This window comes from Prosopis cineraria, unplaced genomic scaffold (assembly GCF_029017545.1).
Source record: "Prosopis cineraria cultivar Desert tree isolate PC_DT_omini unplaced genomic scaffold, ASM2901754v1 PC1, whole genome shotgun sequence".
NCBI classification, from domain to species: Eukaryota; Viridiplantae; Streptophyta; class Magnoliopsida; order Fabales; family Fabaceae; genus Prosopis; species Prosopis cineraria.
The window spans coordinates 37,732,452-37,743,427 of record NW_026555332.1 but is presented as its reverse complement, the minus strand read 5'-3'; the positions used below and the strand labels follow the sequence as shown (position 1 = coordinate 37,743,427).

At 30.9% G+C, this 10,976-nt stretch overlaps 2 protein-coding genes across 2 annotated transcripts; both read right to left on the bottom strand.

Moving 5' to 3' along the window:
- Positions 1 to 2,003: 2,003 nt before the first annotated feature.
- LOC129295846 (uncharacterized) lies at positions 2,004 to 8,164 on the bottom strand. Its single transcript, XM_054934467.1, has 9 exons — positions 7,937 to 8,164; positions 4,118 to 4,306; positions 3,807 to 4,041; positions 3,479 to 3,677; positions 3,063 to 3,133; positions 2,903 to 2,980; positions 2,449 to 2,536; positions 2,296 to 2,351; positions 2,004 to 2,183 (listed from the first exon to the last, which is right to left on the bottom strand). Exons 1-9 carry the CDS (start codon positions 8,162 to 8,164, stop codon positions 2,083 to 2,085), a joined length of 1,245 nt encoding a protein of 414 aa, XP_054790442.1. The 3' UTR covers positions 2,004 to 2,082.
- On the bottom strand, positions 7,824 to 9,359 carry LOC129293911 (nudix hydrolase 18, mitochondrial-like). Its single transcript, XM_054932041.1, has 5 exons — positions 9,066 to 9,359; positions 8,813 to 8,921; positions 8,628 to 8,711; positions 8,403 to 8,531; positions 7,824 to 8,281 (listed from the first exon to the last, which is right to left on the bottom strand). Exons 1-5 carry the CDS (start codon positions 9,236 to 9,238, stop codon positions 8,183 to 8,185), a joined length of 594 nt encoding a protein of 197 aa, XP_054788016.1. The 5' UTR covers positions 9,239 to 9,359; the 3' UTR covers positions 7,824 to 8,182.
- Between the last annotated feature and the right edge of the window lie 1,617 nt (positions 9,360 to 10,976).

Sequence of the window (10,976 nt, the reverse complement as noted above, 5' to 3'; positions counted from 1 at the left end):
TTATTTATTATTATAATAATAATTTTGTGATTTGAGAAAGAAAAACATTAACACTGCAAAAAGCACTGTTAATTGTCGCTGAGCACCGCAATATTCATCCTCCAAAACCGAATCCGGTACCTACCACCATTTATTATGATTATTATTATTATTATTATTTTCTTTTACATACTTTTTCCACTCAAGAACAATTTTATTTTAAGTAAAAAAAGTGACGCGGCATAGCTAAGTGATTTAGCAGTATTTTGCTTCCATCAAATCAGGATGATATGGCATCATTTTAAATTCTATCAAGCTAATATTGTGTCAAAAAATTTTAAAATATTAATGGCACTTACATAAAAATTTCATGAGTAATTTTAGGGATACTATCTTAAAATTTTAATATTTATAATCTTTATAAATATTAAAAGAGTTTAATAATTTAAAATATTAGTTCTAAATTTTAACATAATCTAAATCTTTATAATTTTATTTTTTTAAATATAAAAACTAATGTTTAAATAGTTAAAACTATAAAAATTGAAAAATTGAATTTCAAAAGTTAAAGTTGAGCGACTAAATTATAACTAAATCAAAATATAAAGACTAAATTATAACGAGTCAAATTTTAAAAATTAAATTACAAATGAATCAAAATTTTAAAGATCAAATGATTAATTTTTCATCTTTATATTTATAAAAAAATATTTTATTATTTACTTATTCTTACATTTTATGCTATCTCCATGTATTCTTATATTTTAAAAACATTATTTCTTATTTATCATATTCTTATCATTTTCAAAAACTAATATTAATTTTTCAAAATAATTATTTAATTAAAAAAACTTAAACAAACCAGCTATGGCTTGTTATAATTTTTACAAACAAATGTAAATGTTAATAATAATAATAATAGTAATAGTAATAATAATAATAATTAATATTGATGATTTTATTCTATTAACATGTATATTAGAGTCCAAAATTCAAATCTCCTATTGGGAATATAAAAATTTTGTTAGTAAATAATCTGGAAGCATGTTCTAACCTTAGCAAACGCTTATGACCAAGGATAAAGGGAGGGTATAGAGAGAATTATAGATAATAATACTTTATAATGATATAATATTTTTAAATAATAAAAACAATTAAAGTGAAATCATTTATTTATTATATTAGTTTTAAAATAAATATGAAGAATACATAAAAATTATATTTTTAAAGTATTAATATGTGCATGAGTGAGTTTTTGAGATATTTTTTTAAATTGGATGGGGCCCAAAAACCCCATTTCCCATGGCCTCCAAAAGGCCTAGCCCCTCAAAGAATAATATTTTGGAATTTTAAATAATTAAATTATAGGGAGAATTTAAAATTATAAAAAAATTATTATAAAACATAAATTTAGGATTGAATCAAATCTAAATTTATATGCTTTTTATATTTTTAAATGAGAGATTTGATTTAAACCCAAATTTAAATTCTCATTAATCCAAATGCACTGTTAAAAAATTGGTTATGATTTGTTATAATTTTTACAAACATATAGATGTTAATAGTCATTAATATTAATGATTCTAAGCTATTGATATGTATATTAGACTTTCTTGCAAAATGACATTATGTGATTATGATAATTCAATACAAGTAATATAATTAATAAAATTTGAGAAGTGCTTGGTTCAACTAATTGAAAGAGTTAAATTAACTTATCCTTAAATCTAGAGCAATGGTCCCCCACAGTAGGTAAGTAGGGTTTGGATTAGCTTAAGTATAATCAAGAAATCACCTTCAACCTCAACGGGCTAGGCCTGACTGCCAAATGCCATGCTCCCTGCTTAACATGACAAAAAACACTATTCCATGTCTAGTGACTCTCTCTGACTCCTTTCTCTCGTTTTTTTTTAATAAAAACTTTTCCTGCCTTTTTAAGGATTTGGCCCGACCTAAGAACGAAGGCTAATTAGATTTAGTGAGCCAACCCAGTTGAATGGTTAAGATCAAAAGAAGGGGGGTGCTTCTGGAAAACTATATAAAAAGTCAATATCAGTAGGAATTATTTGTTAATTAAAATCCATATCAAACCTTGATCTTACACTACAAACTTATATCCTTCAGGTTTTGTGCTTTTTTTGCATCTCTTCTTTTGAGTTCGTCCATTAGAAAATGCGCCACTGATTCATATCCCATTTGGCGAGCTATATTTCAACCAATCCAAGAGGGGGGAAATGCCAAAATCAATGCAAAGACAAAATTACATAAGTAATAGAACAGTTATACAAGCATAAAATCAAAAACAGAAGAACTAACCTCTGAATATTGCAATTCCAGTTGGAGCGATATTACGCTTCTTCAGGCACAGTGAACTATAAGCCAAAATCAAGGAAAACAAGAACGCATCGATACTGTCATCCTCCAACTTAAAAATAACTACTTGTGGCTGCTAAAGCTTAAAATCTGTACCTGTTGCATATCCAGTAAGGGTTTATTCCTTTGGCTTCTATGCAATGAGGGCACATCCATTGTTTATTCTCTCTCACCTCCTCCATTTCTAACATTGTACAATAAAACATAAAAGACAGTTTCAGATCCACAATATGGAATCATTTTTGAAGAGTCCAATTCTTTCAAAGCGTAACAGAGTTCATAAGCTAAGATCCACAATCTGAACACGATGTTTAATATATAAGATATTTTACTTCTACAGTTTACGGGGAAAACTAGCACTACTCTTAGCATCAAACAAAATCTCGATAGCTGTCATAGCTACATAAGTGGAAAACGGTAAGATGAATTTTCACATAACTTGGGGCCATCTGATAAATCAGACACCAGTATTATTATTTCGATGAATTCTTAATTTGTTTCCCTCATCTATTTGTTAAACTTGTATTTAGCTAAGCCACTTGGTACTTACCTTCACCATATCGAACCTTGAGGCAAGCTCTGCAGAAAACACCAGTACTAGAGTGACATACTGAACAGTCAGTCTTTCCTGCTTAAAATATGGAAGGTAAGTGTTAAAGAAATGAGGAGTCAAGGTAGAACGCGAAAGAAGTCTCAATTCTGAATCTAACCTAGGCACGGCTCGTTCACATCAAAATTGCCACATCTTTTGCAGTCTTCTTCACCACATAATTTCTTTTGCCTGCGTGCATTGCATTGCAGTGTCCTCATTCCAATTCAAACTAGAATGGCTCGATAGCATAGCAGGAGCTAGATTCACCACTTAATTGATCCATTCCATTTCACCACAGTAAATTTATACATTTTATCATTGAATCTCGCCAGTTGTGATTATGATCCATAGATCATGTGTGTGCAATGGCTGCTTAAGAAAACTCCATGACATACATGCCAACTTTGGAAAAAAGCAACCAAAAACAGATGCAGAAACCTACAATGTTATTAATCAGTTGGCTTGACATGATAACTATTAAGAATGTCATATTGTCATGGTCTACTTATTAATGTAATGAAGGTTAGAAAACACCTGCAGAAATGGCAGCATATGCCAAACACAGGGTTGTATACACTGCCTCTACCCTTGCTATTGCAGCGCACAGCCGAAGACTCAGCAGAGAGTTGAAGTTCTGCACCCTTTAGTTTAATCAACGGTGCATTCGCCGGCCTCTTCTCTTCTGATCCAAATGGAACACACTCTCCCTCCTCTTCAGATACATCTACCTTCTCTGTTGCAAACAACAGAGAAAAAATCACAGTACATCAACAAAGAAAAAGACGCCCTTAGAACTTCAATGTTCCTATTGTTTCTAGGTTCACAGATAGACCAATAGAAAAATCAAATGTTAGTCTGAAACCTTCTTTTGGAGACGAAGGGTCGGTTATACTTCCTCTCAAACGCTGAGATCGTCGGGGTGGAAGGTTGCTGCTGTTTCCGTTGAGGTCAGTTCTGTTGACTCTCTGGGAGCGACGCAAGGGAGTAACAACATAAACCCTTTTATTCCAGGCTCTTTTAGGTTTCGGTTTAGCAGATGCTGTTGCGTCTCGAAGTTCAGAGATTGTTTTGTGAAGACCAAGAGAAGCTAACCGAGCCTGAATTTACCCAATTCCATGAGAAAGAAGCTTAAAAAGATAATGATCTTGCTCGCAGAAGAGAAGAAATGCAGACCTGATTCTCTAACAAGCGTGCATTTCTGAGAGCCTCGTAGTCACTCTTTGCTCTACACCTTCCCATCGTTTTCGTTCTGGCAATGCCCAACGGCAATGGAATGGTACTCTTTTTTGTTTCTGAGATCGTACAGCTGTACAGCCACTTCACGAACATCAACGGCGTATTCAAAATTTGAAGATCGGCCAACTGTTTTTGTGAAATTTGTTGGACCAACGGCCCATTAAGAGCTGACAGTTGGGCTTTTGGATCCCAGAAACCAAATTATCTACATGTAGAATAACCATCCAACATCTCCGTTTTTTTTAATACTAATTTTTAATTATTTTATAGTAAATAAAAAAATAAAAGATTATAACAATTTTATAATAGGAAAAAGTGAGTACTGAGTACGGGACTCACAGGGAAAATGAGTGATAGATAAATATGAAATCAATATTAAAAAATATTTTCTTTAAATTATAATATATGATATCTTCTAAAAGTCTAACTTGATTTAAAATACAAGAAGTTGATAAATTTTACAATTATATTTTAACTATATTCCCACTTTATATATTAAAATTTTTAAAAATATGTATTTTAATTTTCTTTATCAAGATACTTATATAAAGTATTTAGTAAAGGCATGATTGAAAAAATGTAAAAAAATAATATAAAGATTAGGGTTTTAACTAACTTTTTTTTATAACTATAAAGTAATTATCAATGTCATGTAATATGATCCAAGGGGAGTAATTTATAAGATATTTTTTTGACAAAATATGCATACTAATAAATTTTATTAAATATACTTTATAATCTTATTATTTTAAAGCAAAAATAAAAATTTCAAAAATATTCTTAATTTAATATAGCTTTATTTGTGAAACATAAATAGAGAATGAACTATAACAAAGAGGGAAGGGTAATGTTAAATAAATATAACCAATGAAACCTTAAAGCATTTTATATTTTGGTATCCTAAATTATCTCTAAACGTGTTTTACAAATTAAGACGGAGGAGTATATACATCACAACTTAATTTTTCTTTTTTATTTTTATACAAAAAAGAAATACTTCATGAAAATTAATGGATTCAATTTTAGAGATCCCCCAAAATGGTTGGTAAATACGAAAGCTATAATAAAAAAATAGGTGTGAAACAAGAAACAAAATTCAAATAAAAATTACACAAATTCTAAAATGGTTGGCATGCAATGCAATGAACTTTTTTCATTTTTAGAATTTTAATTTATACGTAGTAATAAATTCTACAAAAATAATTAGATGCTTATTTTCAACACTAAAAGTTAATTATAAGTTGTATAATAAAATAAATCATTTATTCTTTCACTATATAAAAGAGAACTATATCATGAAAAATAAGTTGTTAATTGAAATAACTTCTAATATACATAATCAAAAAAATAGGTGGACTTGACTCTTGTAGACTCATGCTCCTTAAGCCTTTCATCTTAAATTAGCTATTTCTTAAAACCAATATTTATCAAAAGGCTTACGGCTGACCCTAAAAATCTTCTTTTCGTAATTTTTAAAAAATAAGTTTGACTTTGTAATGTTATATATTCATTATCTAAAATAAAAATTATAATATTTTTAAAATCCAAAATAAGTATTTTAAATCATCATTTTAAAGTATAAATTCTTATTCTAATGTCACCGGAGCCGGGCCTATTTTTATATTATAATTGAGAGTTAATATACCGTACATTGCATGGATATGAAAATCAAATTATATTTGTAATTTGTAATTGTAATATAATTGGGTAGAGTAGAGTACTTATGATCAAAAAAGGGAAATAAAAAAAAAAAGGATTCCTGGTGCTTACTTTTCGAGGCCATATAAAACCTTCGATATCAATACATCAATATTAATGTTGTTAATATAAGATATAAAAAAGTTATAAATAATAAATTCATCTCTCAAACTCCAAAAAATATACATGGCTTATATATTGTTGAATTTAAAACCATATCAATATAAAATATAAAAAGTATGAAGATTCATGAATAATATGGCTAATTTTTTTCACTTTGTTAAAATATCATGTGGAATGCATGGACTCCACTTTATTTAAATTTAATTATGCTTACATTTTTATTATTAAATATTTTAATTCCAATAGGATATGATATTTATGAACAATTTCAAAATTGCATAATGAATTTTCTATATTTTTATTAAAAATCTTATAATGAAAATATAAAATGTATATGGATTACTTTAACAACATTCCAATTATGATGCAATTTTTTTCATCAAAATTCAAAATAAAATTCAACCAAAAAATTAAATTAAGAAAAATGCTATCTATCTTCAGGGTTTAAAAGGAAGTCCAACAAATGATGAAATTAAACTTTCTTTTGCAGTGTTGGGATAAGAGGATTGGGATCCTCTTAGTTAAATTGTATTTAGAATATTGAGTTGAATTATATTTTATTTATGCAATATATGTACATAAGCATCTTCATTCAACATCATTTTCTTAATCCGAGGGATCTCAATATCTTACATGTACTGATGCTGTCAATTATTATTGACTTTTTTGTCTACACGAGTTAAAGAACAGGACACAAGAAGACATTTTTCATTGGGTGGAGCCATCACTGAGAGTTTTTTGCTTTAAAACTTGAGGTTTTTAGAGATTCTTGACGTGGCCTTATATTAGCTGCAGATATGGATTTATTTGGATTCCACGGAGAAAATTTTTTAGACAATACAATAATCGTGTGTGAAAATGTCAAGGGAATCAAACTATTGTGCCTATGTTGGGGTCTGATGCGCTGATGATTAGTTAGGTAGCTTAAAAATCTTTGATCAAATATCATCTTACTATGTGAAAGTGGTGAATGATAAAAGCAAGATTATCTTCTCACTTTAGTAGTCTTTTTGATTTTGAGTCGCACTTTTCACCAATGACTTCTCTTATTTATTTTCCACACCACACGCGCCCACCCAAATTGTTAAATCTATCCCTTGTCCTTTGCTCACCTCTGTATGTGTTGTTTTGCACATAGTTTAAAGGTATTTTTTTTTCAGAAAAAGAAGTTTGATTCTATGAATTTACTTGGCGAGTTCCAATAGCACTTACGTAAATATTGTTCAACAATAAAGCTCTGATATCCGCAACGAGACAAAAAACTCAAGAATACTCGGGACATGAGTTATCATATTCTTACCGATTAACTACTCATGTTCTTGCCAACAAGTCTCTGGGCCTGTTGAAAGCAGCTTATCATGATTGATTGCAACAGCTATGGCACCACACGTCTCTTTCAACCCTTTGAGAAATCCAATCAGAATGGAGCAATAATGCAACCTTATCATCTTTGTACTGCTCACTCGGCAATCTTTTCCCCCAACTAAACTATGCCTTTGCAAAGCATGTTTACCTCACATTTCCCTTTGAGCAAAAATCAGACGTACTCGTCTGGTTTTCCTCAAGGTCGGTAGGTATCTATATTGTCTATGGTTTTAGAGAAACCATCAATGATAGTATCTTCTCTCTTTCCCTTTTTAACTTACGGTCCTTATCATGTAGAAACTTATCGATTTTCTGACTTCTCACGTCATTTCTTTCATTCTTGTTAGAAGAATTATCGGGCTATTATTAGATTTCTTGCCTCCAAACAATTAATTGACTATGTTTATCAGACAGTCTCCATCAGAATTGCTGGGAAGAACAGAAGCAAGCATAACAGTAGACAAAGTGGCCATAGAATTATCATTGATACCAGATATTATTGTACATAAAGAATCAGATTGAAAGAATACAAAGAACGAAAGAAAGAATGAATTGAATTTGTATATCTACAGCTGATTTCCGTTGCAAGATCTCTTCAACTTCACCCCACAAACTTGCATTCCATGGCTGCAATTTCAGTAGCACCCATAGGAAATTGAAGACCAGGAAGTAACCATGAACTCCAGCAACTATTATTCCTCTTCCTGACTTTGAAATTTTCTGTGCTGATATGTCATATCCCCGTGCTTGTGTCGCTTGGACACTACATAAACATGAGAGAATGCCCACAATGTACATCTAACTCGACATTCCACTCTATTTCTTCTTGACTTGAGATTGTCTAGTGACCAACATATCTAAAGCTTCCTTCATCCAAGCATGTGGGCAAACTTCTTTTGCTTCAGCCACAGACATCTGCATCATACAGATCAATGAAACTTTAGAACAACCACCTAATTTGCAATCATTAAAGATTTGTGTGAAATTATCTTTGCAATTGGAATAATGAATGGAGGCAAGTCATACGAGTACTTACCCATCTTCGCTTTCGGATGTTCTTCTCTGGCCAATCCTCAAGCTGCTGCTTGACAAGCAAAGGGAACATATATCCTTCATGTACAGTAGCTTGGCGTTTGCTTTTATAATTCCATTTACCCAATTTACTCTGCAAAAACATCCGAGACATAAAAGGTAAGAAACCAAGATTGGCTAATTGCTAAGAATCTGAATCCAGAAAGTGTCTACAGATACAGATACTTACTTCGACCTTGCCAACAACCCCTGCTTCCTCTAAAGTCTCCCTTAAGGCAGCTTGTTCCATGGATTCGTCAATCTCCCAACCTCCCTGATGAAGCAGAACAATACACAGATATGTCAGGACTCAAATGCTTGCACGAAGTAACATGGAAAAGATGAGCTCAACGACTTGAGGAGAAACAATAATACCTTTGGGAACTGCATTCCATGGCCGTTTTGAGCACTAATCACGAGAACCTCGATTTCCTGTTTACGGGTTCCCTCAACATTTGCTTCCCTGTATCTGTATGGAATGCATCTGCACAGTTTCAAAACCGCATGGAACAAGTCAGATTAACAGCAAAATCCAAATTTAAAAAGAAAATTCAAAAATTTGAAGTTAGGGATTTGAAGGACAGGAATCCGAAAACCCAGAAGAAGAAGAAGAAGAAGAAGAACGCACCCGACGACTTGGCGACAGCCTTTGTCGTAACGCTGCAAATGCCTGCCGGTACGGGAGACCAAGCACATCATGTTTTCTAACTGCCTGGGGAAGAGATCAACAGAAAGTTTCCTAGAGGAAAGGAAGGGAAGCAAGAATCTAGAAACCAAATCCCGGGAAAGAGCGAGACCCATGAAGGCGAACTTTGGGGAATCAAACACGCAGAGTGAAACGATGGTGGTATGCGGTGGAGAAGGAAGGAAGGCCAAAATAGGGAAGAGCGGAATGGGAAGGCAGTGGTGAATGAGAAAAACAAAAAATAGCGTGTGGGTATATATCTATCTATCTATCTGTATCAGGGAGTGTGCGATCCGCGTGGCATAGATAAGAAAGGCGACACGGGGGAGACCAGAGCGTTTACTTAACGCGCAGATTTGGATTCTCAGACTCGGTGGTGCTGTGCAGTTTCCTGCTGTCTTCTGAAACGGAGAGAGAGAAAGCGAGAGAGGTGAAAACTGAAAAGTGGCTCAAGTGGGGACACGCCGATACGGACAGAAATTTAATAATTACTTTTAATCTGTTATAATTTTGAAAAGACACAACTGGCTTGTAAAGTTGTAATTTGCTTAAATTTTATTATAAATTTTTAAAAATTTAAAACACTAAAAACAATTAAAAATATAAGAATTTAACATATTAAAAAAGTATTATATAAAAATGTAAAACAATAAAAAATAAAGAGACATGTAACATAACTCAAATAAAATATAAAAATTTAAAGTTTTATTTTTTTTAATTTTATATAAAATTATAATTTAATCTTTTAATTTATAAAAATATTTTTTAGTCTTCTAATTTTAAGAATTTTAATTTTAAATGATTATTTTTTAAATTAATTATTATTATTATTTTAAAAAATAAATTTAAGATATAAATAGTTGAGAATATTTTTTTAATATTTAAAATTTTAATGTATAAAGTTTTTGTGATGGAACTAATAGTGTTAGTGTTAAATAATTAAAAAATATTTTATAAAATTAAAGAATCAAAATGAAATTTTGGATAAGATAAAGAATTAAATATATATGTTAGCCTTTAATAATTAATAAATGAAGACTGATCTGATTACTAAGTTGAGAATAATTTACTATCCCGTAATGGAGAGGATTGAATTAACTTATTAAAGATCTCAAATTTGAGTATTGATATATGCAATGCCATTAAATAGTGATCGTCATTAATAATAATGATTTTACATAATAGAGATTTAGATTAGTTTGAGTGGTAGATAATGATACTCAAATTTTTCAAGATATCAAGTAATAGAATAAAAAATATTAAAATATAAAAGTAAGATAAATTTTCATCTCCAATGATAATTATGATCAAATCAAATATCATCACATTCTCAACAAATTGTATGGATAAATTAAATTAAATTACACGTATCCTTATAAATATGATTTGTTTATCTCTCCTTCACATTTTAATAGTTTTTTATCTTTCTTTATTATGAGATTATCTTTATTTTTTAATTTATTTCATTCTCATCACTGCCCATAACTAAGCGGCCTTATTAATGATGAAAATAATAATAAATAATGTGATGAGAAGGGAAAGAACGCGGATTTGGGGTCGCAGTCAAATAAAAGAAGATTAAAAAACGAGCAAGTGAGAGAAGAGAGAGAAGTGGAAACACGGTTAAAGGTGGTGCGGGCGCCACTGACTCTGTTTCACGCACGCACGGTGGAGTCGAGTTTCGTGTACGTCAAAAAGCCAAGTAATTTCGCTCCAATTTCTTATGTGGTGGCGCTTGTATCATTTCGCTCCAATATTTTGTAATCATTTTATTGTTAATACATTATATTGACCTTCTCTAAAAATTATATGGGTAAACACTACTTTTTGTTGTTGCACTTTACTTAAATTTTA